The sequence below is a fragment of the Acinonyx jubatus genome, chromosome E2 (genome assembly GCF_027475565.1).
Source record: "Acinonyx jubatus isolate Ajub_Pintada_27869175 chromosome E2, VMU_Ajub_asm_v1.0, whole genome shotgun sequence".
Classification (NCBI taxonomy): Eukaryota; Metazoa; Chordata; class Mammalia; order Carnivora; family Felidae; genus Acinonyx; species Acinonyx jubatus.
This window is the reverse complement of record NC_069396.1, coordinates 29,738,955-29,758,718: the sequence shown is the minus strand read 5'-3', so window position 1 is coordinate 29,758,718 and position 19,764 is coordinate 29,738,955. Positions and strand designations below refer to the sequence as shown.

General features: G+C 56.9%; 2 protein-coding genes across 2 annotated transcripts; one reads left to right on the top strand and one right to left on the bottom strand.

The window, feature by feature from the left end:
* Positions 1-6,288: 6,288 nt before the first annotated feature.
* Positions 6,289-9,662, bottom strand: IRX3 (iroquois homeobox 3). Its single transcript, XM_027044434.2, has 4 exons — positions 8,775-9,662; positions 7,469-8,588; positions 7,220-7,286; positions 6,289-6,742 (listed from the first exon to the last, which is right to left on the bottom strand). The coding sequence occupies exons 1-4, from the start codon at positions 9,039-9,041 to the stop codon at positions 6,688-6,690; spliced, it is 1,509 nt and encodes a 502-aa protein (XP_026900235.2). The 5' UTR covers positions 9,042-9,662; the 3' UTR covers positions 6,289-6,687.
* LOC113595240 (collagen alpha-1(I) chain-like) lies at positions 9,040-16,328 on the top strand. Its single transcript, XM_027044460.2, has 4 exons — positions 9,040-9,240; positions 10,206-10,265; positions 11,820-12,671; positions 13,140-16,328. The coding sequence occupies exons 1-4, from the start codon at positions 9,040-9,042 to the stop codon at positions 13,626-13,628; spliced, it is 1,602 nt and encodes a 533-aa protein (XP_026900261.1). The 3' UTR covers positions 13,629-16,328.
* The last annotated feature ends 3,436 nt before the right edge of the window (positions 16,329-19,764 follow it).

Genomic DNA, 19,764 nt, shown 5'->3' with positions numbered 1-19,764 from the left:
AAAGTGGTTAGGGCAGTGAGGGGTCAAGCCTATCAATTAGTAAGCACTGGACTCCATTTCATTTGTTTAATTGTATTTTACTTATTTTTTAATTTTTAAAGTTTATTTACTTATTCTGAGAGAGAGAGAGAGAGAGAGAGAGAGAGAATCCCAAGCAGGCTCCGTGCTTTTGACGTGTTTAAGTTCCTGGGCTGGAACTCACGACCTATGAGATCATGACCGGAGCCCGTGTCAAACACTTAACTGACTGAGCCACCCAGGGGCCCCATTTATATTATTTTTTGACATAGGGTAAAGGAAATAGGAGGTGGCAAGGCCCCCACTCTGGCCGCTGAGGCCGACGCCCAGCTCTTGAAGGTGATGAGACTTCCCGTTGGTGTTTGTATACAGATAATGAGCCACTCGCCCCCAAAGACAAGACGGGAGGAGGGAGGGAGGAGCAAAGAAAAATATGGACAAAGAAAATTTCAAAGCCACTCGAAAAAATAGAAACCGAGGCTCCCACACACTGAGCAGGCCACATTCTCCATCGAAGGCCTCACGAACACGGAGGCCGACACCATCTGGCCTCAGACACTTTTCCTCAACACCCTTGCGTCAAGTCAAGCAAAGCAGGGCGACAGAAGAGGAATAAGTTGGGTTGGTTCACACGGAGCCTCCAGATTCCGCGCTCCAGTGATAAATAATGTACAAAGCCCAGAAAACACAGCCCTGTTGGGTCCGGGCCTCTTACTCCTGAGGTGTGAGGAAAGGGGATCAGGGTGTCCATCCTGTTAAATTTGTGGAGGGATGCATTCCGGGGGCCCGGGGAGGGGGGGAGCCCCAGGTGGCTGGGCCAGTCTGCTGGCCAACCAGGTGGCCTGCCAGGCTGCCCTGGGCCTCCCCACTCCGGGCCTCAGGCTGGCGAGACTGTCCCCGGCCCACAACCGGGGCATGGGAGACCTGTCTCTTGCTATCATTAATTCATGTTTCCCCGCCTGGCCATCAGAATCCCATTAAAACAAACACACACACACACACACACACACACGCGCGCGCGCGCGCGCACACACACACGCGCACACACATACACGCACACACGCACACACACACGCACACACAGACACGCACACACACAACCCATAACGTTAAAATCAATAGTAAACATCATTTTAATCTACACACATTTCTATCACTGTTCAAAAGATGTTTTTCAAATTACCCCTGGAAACTCCCGCTATCTAAGAATTATCAGAAAAAAAAAGAGAGAGGAAAGAGAGAGAGAGAGGGAGAGCATGAAAAGGAAAAAAAAAAAAAAAGCCCACAAGAGGCAGGGAAGTGGTGCTTTGTCAGGGAGAAGAAAATAAAGAGAAATCAGCCCAGCTTCAAAGGGCGCATTTCCATAATTGCCCTGTAACTTTAGCAAAATAAATCTGAGCGGCTGAGAAAAGCCCAATCTCTCAGATGAGTGAACTCCAAAGGCCCCGGAGGGCTGTGGGCCCACTTGTTAGCGGCCCGGAGCAGTGAGAGATTGCGGGGCTCGCCAGGGGCACAAAAGCCATGAAATCACAGCCTTCCCGGCCTAGACGGGCCCCGGCCCCCCGAGTAAGACTTTACCCTGCCTTTGTCTCCTTCCTGCTCCCTGACACGGGACACACACCCACGCACACAGGCGCACACACAGGCACACACACGCACACAGGCACCCCGGGGTAAAATAAGCGAGTAAATAAATAGACGCGTTTAAGTGCAGGAAAGGCTGGCAGCAGTTAAGAGGAGGGGCAATAATTAGGAGGCGAAACCACAGGAGTTGGGCTTTCATCTGTGAGAACATTCCCGTAACCTGCTCCTGATATAAATATCCAGGGAGAAAGGCCCCAACTTTCCAGACACACATCCTCTTTGGAGAGGACTCTGTCTCCCTCTCCCTCTCCCTCTCCCTCTCTCTCTCAATCTCTCTGTCCTGAGACGGCCCCACCTCCAGAGGCTCAGGGAGTTGGAACCCACTTTTCTTTTTCTCAGGCTGGCAAAGTTTCCTGTTGATGCTTTCTCATCCCCATTGCCCCCTTCCGGGGCCAAAAGTTTTTCCAGAGCAGACAAGCGGCCCCACTTAGCCTCCTTCTTTAACGCGTCTCTCCACAGAGCTGTGGTTTCTGGGAGAAAACACCTGCTGTAGTTGCCCTCAGACACCTCTCCCCTCCCTCGGGTTCTAGGTTTCTCAACGGCGGCGTTGTTGACATCTTGGGCCCCCTCACTCTCTGTTGGCGGGGCTGGCCTGTGCCTTGTGGGACAGTATCCTTGGTGTGAGCGGCATCCCTGGTCTCCACCCAAGAGATGCCAATAGCACCTGTATCCAGGCATGACAATTGGAAAATGTCTCCACACGTTGCCTTATGTCCTGGGAGCGTGGGGACCGCCCAGTGGAGAACCCGTGCTCTATCTTAGGACCTCTTCCCCATCTTGCCCTGGGTACTCACCCCTTCTGCCATCAGGGACAGATGCCGCGGGGGCGGGGGGGGGGTTCCCATGCAAACAGTCAGGGTGGTCTTTGGAGGGGCTGGAGCCTCCATTCTGAGGGGAGCAGGTGCATTAAAGCTAGGCTGGCCACGCAAGACACGGAGACTTTCAATGTGGTCACGTTGGCTGGCCGGATCCGAAGACAGTGGCAAATCAGGATCTGGAGACGGTAGCTGGAGACCCCCTCCATTTACGCCTCGTACTAGAGACCTTTGGCTTGGAACAAATTCGTCTAATCCGATCCCCTCTATGTTGCAGACGGTGAAGTTGGAGGCCCGAGTCGGGATGGCACTTTCCTCCACTCGAGTCGGAGTTATCTCTGGCCACAGACACAATTGGTACACACCTGCCATTGTCTTTTGTCATTTGGTAGAGGCAGAGGGTACGTGCAACCGGGAGTTACAGGACGCAGAGAACGTTTCTCGAAGGATACAAATAATGAGGCCCCATGCTGGAGTTCCTGATGGAAAGTCCCAACAAATCAGGGAAGGCGTCTGGCATCCAATTTCTACCCAAGCCTTTGATCCCTACTGCTGAACCTTCCACAACTCAGGCCTGAGACAGGGGACCCTCCAGGTGGCCTGGAGACCACCAGCCCTCTCCTCAGACAGGTGAGTGGCCGAAGCACCCTTTCCCCTCTGGGAAGCCTCTGCTGCACTCACTTTTCCATATTGCCCTCTGCCTGGACCCGGCTTCCTCCTCCCTGTATTCCGGTGAAAATAAATTCAATCGGAAACCGCGAATGGGCCATCACTTAGGGAGATAATTTTATTCTCCTCTGGCTCGCTGGCCCGGTGATGCACCCCCACCTCTGGCTGCATGCAGATAATGAGGGACGTGGTGACATACACTCCTTCCTCTGACCTAATTGATGATCCCCACACACCTTGGCGTGCTTTGCATAACCAGCCACGACAGCCGGCACCCCTTCCAGGCGGAGTGATTGACATATTTTATTTCTAATTGAAGCTTAATCAGGACCCAGGGTAAGATTCCCATGTATTCTCGCTCTCTTCTCTCTCTGGCTTCCTTCTCTGTGTGTGTGTGTCTCTCTCTCTCTGGGAGCCCTGCCCTTCCGGCTTCCTTTCCCCTTTTAAAATTTGAGGGCCACACAATAAAGGATGGATGGAGGCAGTGTCTGGGGTCCCTGAAAAGGGGGAGAGGGAGGGGACAAGGGGACGGTTCAGGGAGGAGGACCCGGAACCAGCTCCCTGGTGAAGGTGGAGGGGAGCGGCCTCCTCTCCCCTTTTTTAGGTTTCTTTGTTTGGACGGCGTTACCTTTTGGGGGTCACTTTGGGGCCATTTGAAGGGCCTGTGTGTTCCGTGCGACCGAGAGGCTACAAATACACGGGAGTGGCCACTCCCCACTCCCAGGTTTTCCCGGCTCTCCTCAGCACGTCCACACACTGCCCCTTCAGGGGGGCGGGACTGGTCTCATCCAAGGACCATTATCCCCGGAATGAGCCGGGCTGAAGAGGTGAGCAGGCCGTGGGGTTTTCACGGCAGAGCCACCGAGGATGGGGGTCCGACCTCCGCAAGCTCGGCTTGGCCTCTCCACACCCCTCTCCTTGTGACCAGATGCATTTTCTCCTCCCTGGGCTGACGTTCCGTGTGGAAAGGCTGCCGGACTTCTGCCGTCATCCGTCTCCCCGATCACCCCTGCCTGGGGAGTTTCCTTTCTCCCTGGGTTGAGCTGGGTCCTGAGATGCCTGGAGGCAGACGCCTCACTGTTATGGCTGATGGGAGCGGGTGAGCTGAATACCGTCCAGAGTCGAAGAGAGGGGACTGAGATTCTAGAATAGAACGTTAGTGATACCAAAGCTATGTTACCCTCACTACCACATGCCAGGCCTGGACAGCCTCTGTCTCTCGTGGGCACATCCACCTGGTGGGGTAGGCATGATTATTCCCATTGCACAGATGAGGAAATACAGCACAGCGAAGTTAATTATCTGCTCAGAGATTCATGGGACGTAGACTGGGGAACTAGGTCTATGCGACAGAGAAGCTTGTGAGGCCATAGCTGACAGGCTATCGGGCGGGCGTGCTGTCCCCCTAAAGACACTCATGCTGATTAGCGGAGGCCTCTGCCTGCCTCCAAGGCCCTGGCCTCTGAGGTTCAAGGCCCACCCAGGCAGTTGAAGCCTGTTCCATGGGGCCAGGGCCTGAGCTGAACCACAGCCTGTATCTAAGTCCTGGGAAGGAGTCTGGACCTGTAAACACCATTAATAAAGAGCTGGGAGAGGAGGGAGCCGGAGAAGCATCTCCCACCTCTGGGGAAGGGGCCGGAGGGGGAGTCCCAGCCTCAGAATGTCTTTGCCCAGATGTCAGCCTCTGCTTCACCAGGCCTCTATGAAAGGCCACGGACTAACACACTGGCCACCAACAGACCCACTGGCCCCTGGAGGGCCCACCATACCCCGCCTATCCAGCCTCAGTGGGGTTTCCGGGGGGGGTGCCCGCTGGCAGCTGTCCCCACTCCCCCCCAGCCTGGATGAGTCCCCATGTGGACCAGGCTCCTGCGGAACGTGGAGCTGTACAATACATACAATTCCATGCTTTGTTCTGTGGCTTCAGGCGTTCGAGCCCTGCCCAAACCTCCCAGGGGAGCCATGAGACTGTCACAGGCTCCACACGGGACGAAACTTACTAACCACAAAATTTACTAACTAAATTGACTAACCAAAGAGGAGGAAAATTAAAAAAAAAAAAAAAAAAAAAAAAAAAAAGGTACCCTCCACTTCGTGCCCAAGGCGGCACTCGTCCAGTGCTCCCTACAACTTGTTCAAATCAAAGTTGGGCAAGGCTGTCGGACTGAAAGAGAAAACAAGAGGGCGAGGACGGGGCGGCCAGCGGGCGAGGCCGCGGAGGCAGGCGCTGAGTGGCCCTTTTGTCCTGTAGAGGGAGCTCCAGCCCCAAATTTCCCGGCTCCCTCCCCCCACCCCCGGCCTGCCCACCCCCTGACAGGCCCCAAGCCGAATCCTGGCTGGATAGGTACAGAGGCCCCAACACCCCCGCACCCCCCACCAGCACCCTAGAAAGCTATCCTTCCAGGGCACTTGGGGGGAAAACCCGCTGGGGTGCCAAGATGCACAGAGGCCACTGGGACTCAGGTCCCCCCACTCTCAATTCGGGCTGGGCACGTCACTATGAGGAAATGCTGTGCATTCCCGGGTCGCTGTTCCTCCATACGCAACCCCTATTCACCGCCACCCCACACCCTCGCATCTGTAAGGAGGAGTCTGGGGGTGCAGTGAGGTTGGAAAGGGCTTGCACTGAACTTGCACATGCCCTGACATAAGACTCAGAGAACCTCAATTGTGCCTATCTAAGAATGGGGATGTGGGACTGATGAGAACCCCCCAACCTAACCTTTCTGCATCCAGACCCTTCTCTGGGTCTTTCTGCCATGCCATCCGAGCAGGCCCCAAACCCCAGGGTTGATCCAGTGGACCGACCGGGTGGGCCCAAATCCCCAGGCTCCTCGGAGGGCATCTTCTCCGGTTTCCCCCCAGCTGTCTCCTCTGCCCTTTCCCTGGGGCACCCCACCTACTTCTCCAACTGCCTCACCTCCAGCGGTGCCCCCAGCCCCGCCACCTCTGTGTCTCCTTGGCTTTTGCACTCTCGTGATCACACGGTCCTGGGTCCTGACTGTCGTTCTTTTCCCGCTGATTCCGGCGACTCTTCAAACATGGGAAGCGGGGGGCAGCGGATAAAACAAAACAAAACAAAACAAAAACCAAATAGATCCCTCCGTGGAGGGGGGGGGGCGGGCAAACAGGCAGGTTATAGTCAAAGTGGCAACAGCTCATTTATTTAGCCAAAAATAGATACTTTCTTGTACAATTTGGTTCACACATATGTACATTTTTCTGTATATACAAAAAAAAAAAAAAAGTCAGACACTCTTATTCTCACGGCAACTCCACCTCCCAAAATCAACCGAACAACATCAACCAGAAAAACCCTCACAAACTCAGCTAATGTGGGGTACAGAAGCCACTTGGGGAGGACTGAGGGAACTTGGTTTATTTCTTTTTTTTTTTCTTTTTTTCTTTTTGCTTAGTTTTGTTTCTTAGGTATTCATACACGGACATGCTTACAAGTCATAACTATACAGAGAGTTTTGTGTTTTTGTTTTTTTTTTTTTTTACAATTATTACAACGATTGAAAATTTTTAAAAATAAGTACTAGGAGGAGGAGAGAGCCGATAAGACCAAAGCGGCATCCAGGTGGTTCTGGGGCCTGGAAGAGAGAAGCAGTAGTAGCAAAGGAAGTGAGAGTTCGGGGCACCGACGCTGCCTAGGATTTGGGACACCCAACCTGGGACTGAGGCCGGGGGACTGGGAGGTGTCTCAGTGTCAGATGATGTCCAGCTGTAGATGTTGGGCTTCCGGTTTAACTATAGAAGGTTGGGAAGGAGTAGGGACCCGAGGTCCCGGCTCGAAGGCCGCCAGGTGGGCTTCCCAGAGTCGCCGCTGGCCCGGCGGGGGCCCGGGTTCCTACCGCGCGCGCCGTACCCTGGGCCGCGGCCCGGGTGCCGGGCTGGGATTGCCCGAGGCCTCTCTGGGCCCGCGGGCGCTACGGAGGAGTGTGTGTCTGGTCCCCTTTTTAAAGCACGTCCCGGCTGCATTCCCCGGGGGCAAAAGCCTCCAGTGCTCCGCGTTCGTTCCTCCCCCACTTGCTTGTCCCACCGTCCGCCCCTACCGCGGGGTCTCTTACCGCCTGGGCACGGGCTGGAAAGCCGTCTTGAGTAACTTTTTCTCCACTTCCAAGGCACTACAGCGATCTAAGGCAAGCGGGGAAGAAAAAGGAGGGCCTTTAGAGAGCTCCACGCCGGCACTCAGGGCCGCGGGAGGCGGGCGCGGGGTGGAAAGCGCCCCGCGCCCCCCGGGGTCCTGCCATCTCCGTCCGCCCCGGCGCGACCCCCAGGACCCACCCCCTTCCTCCGCTGCGGCGCTCAGTAGTCACCTGTTCCGCCCTCGGGCTCCGCCGGCCGAGCGAAGGCGGCAGCGGCGGCGGCCGGGTGGCCCGCGGCTCCGGGAAGTCCCAGCAGGTGTGGAGGGGACGAGCCCAGCAGGGAGAGCGGGTGCGGGCGTGGGCCCGGCGTAGGGCCTGGGAACGGCCGGTTGGTCCAAGCGGGGAACTTGCCCAGCGGCGCCGAGACGAGTCTGTGAGCCGCGGCGGCTGCCGCGGCCGGAGAGAGCTGCAGGGCTGGGGGCGCGACGGCTGCCCCCGGGGGAGAACCTCCCGCGCCCGGAGGCGAGCGGCGCGGGTTGTCCGGGCTTGTGGCCGTCTCGGCCAGGGACCAGATCTTGGGCTTCTGCAGGGCTGAGGCGGGCGGTGGTGCGGGAGCGCAGGGGTCCAGGCCTGCAGGAGGCGAGGGCGGAGACGGCAGAACCGCGGCCACCGGCGGTGGCGCCGGGGCCAGACTCAACACGGGCAGTGGACGCTCCTCCAAGCCCTCCGAGCTGTCGTCCGAGTCGCTATTCTTGGAGTCTGAAATGGGTCTCAGGCCGAGGTCGCCGTCCCTGTGTGCCGCCCCAGACAAGGCCAGCTCAGGCCCCGCGGTCGCACCGTCTAAGTTCTCCAAATCGATCTCCTCGTCCTCGTCGTCGTCCGCCAGGCCCTCGCCCCCCGTGTCCTCCTCCTCCCCCACGAGCTCCTCCTCCTCCAGCTCCAGCTCGCGCTTGCTGTCTTCTTCGTCCTCCTCCTCGTCTTCCTCCTCGCGCTCGCTCCCGTAAGCGTTGCCCTCCTCGTCGGTGCGGCTGCGGGGCGCCCAAGTCATCTTGTTCTCTTTCTTGAGGCGCCGGCGCGCGTTGGCGAACCAGGTGGACACCTGGGTGAGGGTCATCTTGGTGATGATGGCCAGCATGATCTTCTCGCCCTTGGTGGGGTAGGGGTTCTTGCGGTGCTCGTTCAGCCAGGCCTTGAGCGTGCTGGTGCTCTCCCGGGTGGCGTTCTTGGGACGGGACGGGTCCCCGAACTGGTACTGGCCATACGGGTAGAAGGCGGGGTGCGGGTGCGGAAACGCGGCGGCCGCGGCCGGATGCTGCACCCCCGGGCTGTCTTTCAGCTCGTACTGCGCGCCCTGTACGCACATGGAGAAGGAAGGGACACGCGCGGAGGGAGCGCGGGTGAGCCCTAGCCGCCCTGGCCGTCGCCGCCTCCACCCTCCCGGCCTGGGCCCCGCTAGTCTACTCCCGCGCGCTCCACCTCGTCCCGCGCCCCAGCTCCAACCCTCCCCCCGCCCCACTCCGGCTCCCTGGGCGCTTACCAGCTGCGGGAAGATGGGCAGCTCGGCGGCGTAGGGCAGAAAGGCACCGTAGCCTTGGGCGGCGGCGGCAGCCGCTGCCGCCGCGGCATAGGGCGCCCCGTACACGGAGGAGAGCACGTTGGACAGGGACCCCGAGGCGGCCAGCTCCGAGGCTCCGGCTCCTGGGCCGCCCCGGGCTCCAGCGCTGCCGCCGCCGCCGGCGGCCCCCGGGCGCTCGGGTGGGTAGAGCGGGCGGATGTACTGGTATCCGAGCTGGGGGAAGGACATGGTGGCCCGCGGGGCACGGACGAAGAGGGGGCCCGGCCCCCTGGGCCGCCCAGCTCAGCGCCGCCCGCGGGCTCCTGCGCGCATCGGGGGCTGGGCCGGGCTGGGGCCGCGCTGCCTCCCGCGCTGCGCAGCGCTCCGCGTTCGCCTATTGATCTGCTCCGCGGCGGCGGCGGCGGCGGCGGCGGCGGCGAGGAGCCAGGTCAGGTCCGAACAGATTGGCGGAGATTCCCGGGGCTCCGGGCTCTGATTGACATTTCTACGGGCCCGCAAGCCCCTCCTCTCTGCGCCGCGCTCCCTCCTCTCGGCAGTCCGAGCCGCCTCTGCCCGCGCCTCGCTCCTCACTGCCCTCCTCTCCCCGAGCAGTGTCGCGCCTCGCTTCCTTCACCCTCCTCTAGTTTGTACTCCCCCTCCTCGCCCTTCCTCTCCCCTCCCTCTCAGCGCTCCTCTTCCCCCTAGGATCGCTTCCGCTCCTTCGGGCTCCTTCACTCTCCCGGACGATCGGAAACTCTTTTCTCTCTCCTTTCCCGTTCTCTCTATTCCTTTTGCTCTTCTCCCTTTTCTGCTCCCTTCACTCTTTCTTCACCCCTGTTTTTATCTCTCTCTACTCCCACGACACTCCCCCCCACCCCCACCCCCAGCCCTGGCTTCGGCGCCCTGGGCTCAGGCGGCCTAAAGTTGGGGACACTTAGGGTGCTGTGCGGGGGGTGTGAGTCCGTGGATCTGTGTCTAAGTCTGTGTGTCCGTCCCCGCCCTCACCTCCTCCCTTGCCCTTCCCCAAATCTCGGGTCTGACGTAGCGCCCTCTTATTCGACTTTTCCTCGCGTCTCCTTCCCGAGTCGCCAATCGCCTGGGCGCCTTCCAGGCGGGGCCGCCCACCCCGGAGGATACGGCGCGCTGGGCGGGGCGGGGCGGGGCGGGGCGGGGCGGGGACGCGAGCCCGGGCGCTGGGAGTCCTTGCCCGCCCCCTCCGGCCTGCGCGGGGAGGGGGAGCGGGAGGCGCTGGGGACGCGGGTTAGGACGGGGTCAGCTCGCCCCTCCCCGCCGCCCGCCCTCGGTACCTCTCCCCCCGCCCCAGCGCGGGGCCTGGGTCGGGACCAGATCCTGGTCCAGGGCAGGCGCTGGGGCTTTCCTCGGCCCGGACCCTTTTTCGGCTCGCACCTCTAGACCCCAGGCACTGTCCGCGGCGTAGGAAAAAAGCTAGAAGAATTCGCGAGGGGTGAAGGGGTACGCCCCGGTCGAATCTTCAAAGGCCATCTCATTGCCCAGGGGAGCGAAACAGACCCCTACCCGGCCACTTTAACGCCTCCTGTGTCCGGGTGCGAATCTCTTATTAGAAATGGCGGGCTCTGCCTTTGCAGGGACTGAAGTGTGGACACCCGCCCCCCCCCCTCCCGCCCCGGGGATCCTGGGGAGCCACGACTGGGAAGTGGAGCCTGCCGGTGCCCTAAGCGGGTGTGCGATGGTGGAGGAGCAGAGAGCCGGTGGCTGAGGCTCCAGGAACTTTCCCAGAGCGCTCCGAGAAGTTTGTATATTGGAATTTTCGGTCTGTAGACATCCTTCCTTTCACTACCCCTTCCCCTGCTCCCCGGTCACCGTGCCAACACGTTTTCTTTCCGTAAGGATCCTATCACCGTCTCGGGTGGGGATGGGAGGCAAGACTTTTGGTCCCACAGTGGAAGATTTCCTAAATCAAACCTGAAATCCCAGTATCCGAACGCCCACCTTCACGGATTAGGGCGTGCAGCCGACAACGGGATTGAAATTCCCGGAATCGTAGAGGCTCTGGGCTAAAAGCTTTAGGCCGCGGCTGCGACTGACGCGCAGGCCAGACCTGCAGCGGTAGCGCTCCGGGGACAACACGGAGGCGGCGACTCTGTCCTGGAGTGGCCAGTTCGGGCTTCGAGGCGGAAACTGGCCGCCGCGCGCTGATGGAGAGGGCAATTGAATCCGAATTCCATCAGAGTGAGGGGCCCGGGCTATCTTTGGTCCAAGCAGCTTTGGGCATTCCAGTTGAGGAATGAACTCCCAGTTTTGACCTCGCCCATCACTCCTACACCCCCCCCCCCCCGCCTTCTTTCCACGGGGCTTGGCACCCGGCGGCGGCTCCAGAGAAAAATGGGGTGGAAGACAAGGGAAAGTTTGGGGGCGGCCAGGTTTGGGGTTCAAGTGGGGAAACTGACTTGTGTGGCCTTTTCAAATTCCTCAAATCCGGTCGAGCTCTTTCCCACATCCTCTCCCCACCTGCTTCTCTTCCAGATACCGGGCGTTGGCCTTAGCTGGAGTCTCCCCAGAGGGGGAGATATCAGGGGAAGCTCTGGCTTTGAAATGTTTCCCCGGAGCCTGATTTCGTTTGCAGTTAAACCTCGAAGCCAAATGGCACAGGGAGTCATGGGGCTCACCTTCTCGCGGAAGATTTCAGGGGTGACAAAATTGAGGGTAACATTATTTCCCGGGCTGTTTCCTAGGTGTCAGACCTCGAGCCTCGACGGCCCTGAACCCTAGAGTTTGTGCAAAGTGGTGGCGCCAGACCGGAGCGAGCCAAGAGCTAGGTTCCGAGGTGGGGGACTCTGGGGCTGCGCTGTAAATGCCCGGAGGAAACGCTCGCTATTTAACTCAGCTCTTCCAGAAGGATAAGAGAAAAACCATGAGCCCCGGAGACGCTTCTTCCGCATTAACCAACTATTGACCTGGCAGCGTGGAGCCAGGCGGGAAAGAGGCCAGGAAAGGGACGAGGTTGTTCTCAGTGACCCAACCACGAAGGTCTAAGCGCGCTCATAGCCCCGAAGGCACCGCCCTCCAAACCCATACGCGTACTCAAGAAGGCGCCCAGGTCCCGGGCGGAAGCGGCCTCTTCGCTACCCTAGTGTCCAGCAGAGATCAGCCCCGCCCTGGCCCCGGCGATCTGCGCTTCACGTCGGGACTCAGCGTCGTAGGCGGCCGAGCCCCGACGTGGCACTGGCTCCCCAACTCGCCGGGGCCAACGGAACCCGGCTCCGGACTGAACTCTGGGGTTCGAGGACAGCCGAACCATTTCCAGAGGTTTTTAATCCAAGGGATGAGGTCAAAGTGATACACTCGCACAGGGAGGAAAAGCAGGTGCACGGGAAGCTGATTTGGGAAAGGCACGCGCGCACAAACGTGCCGCACACAAAAGCTTCTCCGTCTTTTCGCCTTCTTCCAACGTTCCCGGCGCACAAAGCGCTTCGGAGTCTTGCTGTAGGCGCTCTCTCTACGCGGCCCAGAGTGTGGCAGTGCACGGAGAGGGTGTCCCTAGCACACGTTTGGTGCACGCAGCAGCGTTCGCTGGACTCGCACCCGGGGCCGCGCGGCCCGACGTATGCCCAGGGGCCGCGCGGCCCGCCAGGCTCAAGGGCAGCGCCGCGCACTGAAAGCGAGCACCTAGCCACCAGGCCCACTTCCCGCCCCCTCCTCGCCCAGCCCCACGGTGCGCGCGCGTCCCCGTCGAGGGGCGCCGCTGTCGCCCTAGGTCTCCCCGCCGAGGCCCATCTTCAGTCCTTCTCTCCCAGCACCGAAATCCCCGGGCTGCAGCGCGGCCGGCGATCCCTCCGCTTCCTGCAGACGCCGCGGCGCACGCTCCCACCGCTCCCTCCCCCCGCGCTCGGGTTACAGGTTAATGAAATGCTCGTTTTCCTCAGTCATTTGTTTTGTTTTCCTGCAAAGTTCTGATAAGTAGCTAACCAACGAAGCTTGTAATTACAATCTTACAGAAACCGGGCCGATCTGTATATAAATCTCACCATCCAATTACAAGATGTAATAATTTTGCACTCAAGCTGGTAATGAGGTCTAATACTCGTGCATGTGATAATCCCCTCTGGATGCTGGCTTGATCAGATGTTGGCTTTGTAATTAGACGGGCAGAAAATCATTATTTCATGTTCAAATAGAAAATGAGGTTGGTGGGAAGTTAATTTCTCTCCGCTCTGTGAAGCGTAGACAAGAATTTAATGATTTAATTACAGTTGTAAGCCCTTTCCATGAGACTTAAATTGAGCTGAGAATATTTTTTTCTTCTCTCTCTCTCTCTCTCTCTGTTTCTCTCTCTCTTTCCCCCGCATTCTCTCTCTCCGCTATTAGCAGCCCTGCAGACACCCGGAGTGCGTGGCCTGGCGTCCTCACCCGGAGGGATTTGCATCAGGCCAGAATCCGGACCCCGGGCATCCCAGGAGGCGCGGGCCGGCGGCCTCCAGAGCCGCCCCGGAACGGGCTGCTGCTCCCCACCAGCCGCCAGGGCCTCGGAGCCGGTCCCTGCGTCCCGAGAAGCGTCGGGAAAACTTTGGGAGAAACTTTGCCAACTTTGCTCTCGGCGAGGGAGAGGCCGCCCGGCCGGCCGCGGCGGCTGCGGGCCGCGACGCGCAGAGTGGGCCCCAAGTCAGGCCTGGGCACCCCGGAGCCTGCAGGGCAGCCCAAGGAGGGGTGCGAGGCCGGCTGGCGGCCCCTGGCACCCCGCTGCGCCCCCGCGCGTCCCCCACCTGGCCCTGGGCCCCCCGTCTCCGAGCTGCCCGCGACTCGCAGAGCCCAGGATGGCCGGGATCGAAAACCTGGCCTTCAACGCAAGTGATCTGATTTTTCTTTACCTCTCCACGATCATCCTTTTTCCACCTGACTTGAGCAGTTTCTCTGCCTCCCTCTCCTTTGTTTTCCTCTCCCCGTCTGTGTCTGTCTGTCCCACTTTCTGGGTATTCGATTTCTAACTCATTCATTTCCATTCTTTCCTCCGCGCGCTCCCCATTTCGTTGTTTTATCCGCTCCTCTGGACCACTTCGCAGTTACTTTTCTCAGTTTTGCTCCTTGCCCCTTCCCTTATTTTGTCTGTTTTTATCCCTGTCTGCCTCTGTGACTGCCCCTCGCCCTCACCCTCATTTCTCCATCTACCTTTCTTTCTTTCGTTCATCCTAATCTATTTCCTTCTCCGATTCCTTGGTCTGCGTCTCAGGCTCTGCTGCGCTTGTATTTTCTGTCTTCTCCTCTTCCTCCCCGGGTCGTGTCCCCTCCCCCCCATGGATCTGCCTTCCCTGCGGCGCCCCCTCCTCATCCATCTTGGGAGATGAATATGTCGCCTTATTGGATGCCGAGGCCGGAGCCGGGTGATGGGGCTCGGCCAGCCTAGTGCATTTTCTTCATGCATATTGAGGAGATGGTAATGAGCGCGTTTGCATTGTTGCATGGAAATACTCCGTTTCCGGCCGCAATTCGGGGCCGGCGAGTGTGGCGCGGGCCCAAGAGAGCCCGCAGCGGGCGCCCGGCCTGGTGGCCGCAGCTGGCCCTCAACGGGATGGCGGGTGCTCGGCCCCGGGGAGGAAGTGACCTCTCGGAGAGCTCGGCCCGGCCGCCGCCGCCTCCTCGGGCTTCTCCACAAAGGCCGGCCGCGCTCCTCTCATTAAAGCCTCGTTACGGGAACCCCTGCCTCGCTCGCGAAGGTCCCCTCGCGCCCCCGACCCGTGGGCCTCTGCCCCCCCCCTCCCCTGGTGCTTCGAGGCCTGTGATGGAGCGCCACCAGGAAATTAGCGCCTGACAACGTCGTCGTCTAGTGGCAATGAATTGTTTGAAATGAGTGACACGTCGCGGAATCAAACACAGCCTCATTGTGTCCCCGGCTCCACTCACTCCTTAATCTGGAAGGACGCAGCGGCTTCGCTGGGCCAGGGAAGGTTGCCACAGGCCCCTGGCTTGTCCCTGCCGGGCTCCGGCCTGGGCTCAGCCTGACAGAACCGACCTGGAGGACCCAGTCATTCTAGAGGGGGCATGTCTCTCTCTGAGAAGGTCCCCAGAGCTCAGGAGACAGGACCCGGCCTGCCTCTCAAAGAGGTGAAGGTGTATGAAAGTCAGGACTTGCAGGGAGCAAATTCCCAGTCGAGCTCAGAGGGAACCGACTGCTGGAACAGTCAGAAAGGCCTGGATGCCCAGCTCCAGATGCAGAGGAGCGGGGAACCTCTGGGTGTTGGACAGTTTGCCCTCATCCGCCGGCCTCCTCCCAACTCGAAACTGGGAAAGCTGAGAAAACATCAGGATCTGGGCTTGTCTGGAGTCAGCGGTGTTGAGTTTCCCAAACTTCAAGCCCTCCGCCACCACCTCTGCTATTGTTTAACATTTTTCCTTAAGTTGACTCATTTTAAATACTTAAATACATGTTTTGGGAAAGAAAACCTGATACAGCTACTGCAAATTGAAAAGTGGGTCTCACTCACCATAAAGGGAAATGGGAAGAGATAAAAAAAACAACTGAAACCAAGTGATCTAAAACATTTGAGCCACGGTGCTTGCTCGGGAATCACTTCGAGAGGGTGCGTGCGTGTGTGTGTGTGTGTGTGTATTGATTAGCAAGTATTGGAATTATTAAACACTGGATCTTTTTCAGAAGAGTTGGGAGAATTGAAAAGGGGATCCTTCTTATTACTCAACAATATTAATTCTCTGCCTCTAAGAGAAATCATACTGAGGACCCCAAAGGCCGCAGGGCCGTAGGGTTTAGTTAATATCATTCTCTGTTGAAGAGTATGTAAAAAAAAAAAATTAGGATTGAATAAAAACGTGTTGCCTTATTATAATTTACCCAATAATTGTGTCAATAATGAGTGTTAAACAGTATCACACGTAAAGTCTACAAAGGAGAGACTATCCAGGGTGGCCCTGAATGGTCGTGCAGGTTGCTCACTGAACAAAGGCACCCGGCTGAGGGGCGAAGAGGGTCCTGAATTCCAGTCTTTCTGTGCTCATCAAGCTGGTGCCTTGGCTTGGGGCTGCACTGGAAAAGAAGTGCCTTTCTCTAATTTGTACAAGGCTGAGGTATGACCTAGCCCTTATCTTAGTGATGGGGAAACTGAGGCTTAGAGAACTTGCCCAAGTCCCAACTGGAACCCCATCTGATATTCTTAACTATGATTTGGGAAGGTGGTGCTGGGAGCTTGGGAGGGAGGTATTTGAAGACTAGCCCCCGGTTTGAAGGAAGCGAAAGGGCAGCCAGGCTGTAGGGTTTTCCCTTCACCTTGATCCTTACAGTTCATGTAAATATTTGGAGAGGACCTGGGCAAAACTACGACTGAGGTCAAGGATGCTTTATCCCTACTTGGGAATGGAGAGAAGGTGTCTGCTTTGTGTAGGCCTAACTGTAGGTGTTTGAACCTGTTCCTTGCCTCTTTTTGGTTCAGTCTTCCCCGTATGAGTCTACAGACCAGAGTTCCATTTTGCTCCCACCCACACTGGAAATTTCCGATTCCTAAAGACACTCCGAGGAGCTGCGTTGCCCAGAGGGTGGGAATCAAGGGTTACCTCTGGTCACAGGCAGCCTTTTGGTGGTGGTGGCAGGGGCGGGGAGGTGGGCCTCTGCTGAGCTTTTGAAAAATTGAATTGATTGCCCACACTTGCTAGTGAGATAATTTTATTAAAAAATCCAGGCCTCAGTTCGTTTGAAAAACTCGAAGGCTAGGAAACACAAGACTCTCCTTTGTGAGCCCCGTCACCCAGGGTTCATGGCTGCTACCCGTTTACCAAGCATTCCGGTTTGCTCCGGTCTCCAGCTAGCCCACTTCTGTGAATTGCCAGTAGGCAGCTGAGCGTCCTTACTGCTTTGCATTCTCAGTTGCAAGGCGGAGACACCTTTGCGGGTACACATCACTCCTCCAAAGGGAAGAGCGTGGCACAAGGCGTGCCCTGGGCAGGAGTTGTGAGTGTCTTCTTTTTCCTTTTTTTCTGTGCCACCCTCCTGGCTAGCTAGGCACCCTCTTTTCTGTGGTGGGATAAGACTGAGGGCAGGTTCCTCGGAGGTATGGGAATGGATAGCTCTGAGAGGCCATCCAGGAGCCCGAGCTGGGCTTCTTTCTTCTAGAGCTTCTGGGAAGAGAATAGAAAGACTGGTCCCAAGCAACCATTTGTAGGAAGCCCCCTTAGCATCAGCCCTTTCTTGATTCCCAGGCACCATCTTAAAAATGTCAAACCAGAAAGTTTCTTTCTTCTTTGCTCCCTCCCTCCATTTCTCTTTGCAGCCAATATTTCTTGAGTGCCTTTTGTGCGCTAGAAATGGTGTTAGGTGCAGAATGATGAGATAGCTGTTCACACGGAGCTTCCATTTTAGTGGGGGGGCAATCAGAGAGCAAACAGGAAAGCAAGTAGGACAAGTTAAGATAGAATCAAGTACCATAAACAACACAGTGATACCGGGTGTGCCCGGTTGAATAGTGTCTTCCCCAAATTCGCCTCTTTCCCGGAACCCCAGAGTGGGACCTTATTTGGAAATAAGGCCACTGCAAACAGAATTCGTTGAAATGAAACTCCTCCTGGAGTTTTGTCTCCCACTGGAGTGGCATGGGTTCTTACTCCAGGAAAACTAGTGTCCTTGTGAGAAGAAGAGAAAAAGACACAGAGATAGACACCGAGGGAGAAGCCACGTGCAGCCAAGGCAGAGATTGGAACGATGTATCTGCAAGCCAAGGAATGCCAAACAGTGCTGACTGTCACCAAATGCTAGAAAGATGCCAGAAGGAATTCTCTCCTAGAGCCTTCAGAGAGAGGGCGAATAGCCCTGCCACATTTCAGACATCTAGGTTTTAGAACCATGGGAGAATACCTTTCTGTTGTTTCTAAGCCATATAACTTTGTGCAGCAGCCCTATGCAATGAACTCTAGCAACGGTCCCTGAAAGTATAGTCTTTCCCAGAAGCGTAAGTGATATTCCTAGGATAGTCGAAGTGCTATGATGGGGGTAGGAAAGCTGGTCCTTTATTTATTTATTTATTTATTTAATTTTTTAACGTTTATTTATTTTTGAGACAGAGAGAGACAGAGCATGAACGGGGCAGGGGCAGAGAGAGAGGGAGACACAGAAGCGGAAGCAGGCTCCAGGCTCTGAGCCGTCAGCCCAGAGCCCGACGCGGGGCTCGAACTCGCGGACCGCGAGATCGTGACCTGAGCAGAAGTCGGACGCTTAACCGACTGAGCCACCCGGGCGCCCCTGAGCTGGTCCTTTGGAAAGCATAATCACAAATCTGTGGGGAGGTGATGTTGTGGCGGAGACGAGGCTACGACAGAAAGGTCCAGGGCAACTGTATTTTCAAGCGGCTCTATCCAATATGGTAGCCACTAGCCACATGTGGTTATGGAACACTTGGAATGCAGCTGGTCGAAACTGAGATCTGCTGAAAGCATACGGTGCCGGCATAAAGGACGCAGAGCAGGGTCAGCTCCATCAGCTTTCTTGTCTGCCCTTGGTATTACGGTATCCAAGCCAGGATATTATGGTATATAGCAGAGAGAGACCTCCCTTCCCCAAATCCACAGCTTGCAAAGTGAACCTCAAGTCCCACGTTAGTCCACTTATGGCGCTAGAATTTGGTTCTTCTAAGGCGGAGGTCACAACATGGTGTCCTGAGGATAACGCCCGTAGGCTTTGATCGTCTCGCAAAGTTTTAAAAGTCCAAACAATCCTCGCGTCCCCGGGGGGCTGGTAAGCACCCAGGCTACATGCAAGTGATCATGACATCTGCAGGCCAGGACCCGGGGTGACAGAGGGGTCTCCATCTGGAGAGCACAGTGAACCACACAGCCTGGCTCTTGAGGCTTCTGCCTGAAAGCGAAGGCGGGTTACTTCGGCTCACCTTCCGTTGGCCCGAGCCGTCTCGTGGCCGAGCTTGAGTTCAAAAGCAAGAGGCTGCATGTGCCCCCGGCAGGGAGGGCGGCTCCTCGGGACACCTCTTGGGCCCACGTCAAATTCTTTCCACCCTGTCCTATTGTGGCTTCGACAAGCAGGTTCAGTCCCCACTCCAGACCTCTTGCTTCTTTGATGTATTGACCTGGGACGGCAGGAGGCACCTGTGGGCGCCCACCTGTATGCCGCCTGGAAGTGCCGGGGAATTAGCACCTGTGGCGCTGCCCTTGACCGGTCGGGGGAGCAGACAGATAAAGGCTTCCCCTTCTGTTCTGGAGCAGGCGGTTCCGAGACGCAAGCCTTCAGTGCCTCGGAAGGTCCTAGCAGCGTGTAGCTCCCGTAGGGACGGTCAACCAAGAGCGCGCCTTTGCTCTCGGTGGTTTTCTTTCTCCCCCTTTCACTTCCTGGTCCCACCCCCTGGGATCATTTCCCATATAGGCCACCTGCATGCAAGCTTTGGCCTCAGGGCCTGATACCAGGAGGAACTAGGCTGAGACACACAGAGAACAGGAGGAGGGAAAGAAACACAGTCTCTCGCCATTGCCCATATTTACTAGGGCGACTTATTAGGAGACTTCATATAAAATCCCAACGCTAGGATTTTCTCAGAAAATCAGTTCAGACCCAGATTCTGGCGGCGTCCCACAGGCTGGACTTGAATGGGGGTGGCACCTCCCTTGCAATGGGGACCCAAGTTCTCTGTTGAGCACATTTGCTCTCTGAGGGGGACGGCCGTCACTTTTTCATGCTGCCTGTCTGGGTCCCGCAGGAAGTTAGTTAGGGGAGTTAGTTAGTTAGTCCCATAGGGACTGTTAGTTGAGCTAGGTAGACATCTATGAGTTCTTGGAAATCTTTTGTATTATAGAAGCATCTTCCTCAATTTTTTTTTTGTCTTTTCTTAGTTTTCTCTTTCCCCGTTATATTTTATTTATTTATTTATTTATTTAATTTATGTATTTATTTATTTATTTATTATTTTTTTAACGTTTATTTATTTTTGAGACACAAAGAGACAGAGCATGAACGGCGGAGGGTCAGAGAGAGGGAGACACAGAATCCGAA

Excerpts from the sequence above, each read along its gene's own strand:
- LOC113595240 (XM_027044460.2), top strand. The coding sequence starts at position 9,040 with ATGGTGGCCCGCGGGGCACGGACGAAGAGGGGGCCCGGCCCCCTGGGC. Across the intron at positions 10,266-11,819 it reads AATTCGCGAGGGGTGAAGGG|CCCCGAAGGCACCGCCCTCC; the intron begins GTACGCCCCGGT and ends GCGCGCTCATAG. Across the intron at positions 12,672-13,139 it reads CCCCCGCGCTCGGGTTACAG|CAGCCCTGCAGACACCCGGA; the intron begins GTTAATGAAATG and ends CTCCGCTATTAG.
- IRX3 (XM_027044434.2), bottom strand. The coding sequence starts at position 9,041 with ATGTCCTTCCCCCAGCTCGGATACCAGTACATCCGCCCGCTCTACCCA. Across the intron at positions 7,287-7,468 it reads GGAGCCCGAGGGCGGAACAG|ATCGCTGTAGTGCCTTGGAA; the intron begins GTGACTACTGAG and ends CGCTTGCCTTAG. Across the intron at positions 6,743-7,219 it reads TTCCAGCCCGTGCCCAGGCG|GCCCCAGAACCACCTGGATG; the intron begins GTAAGAGACCCC and ends TCTCTCTTCCAG.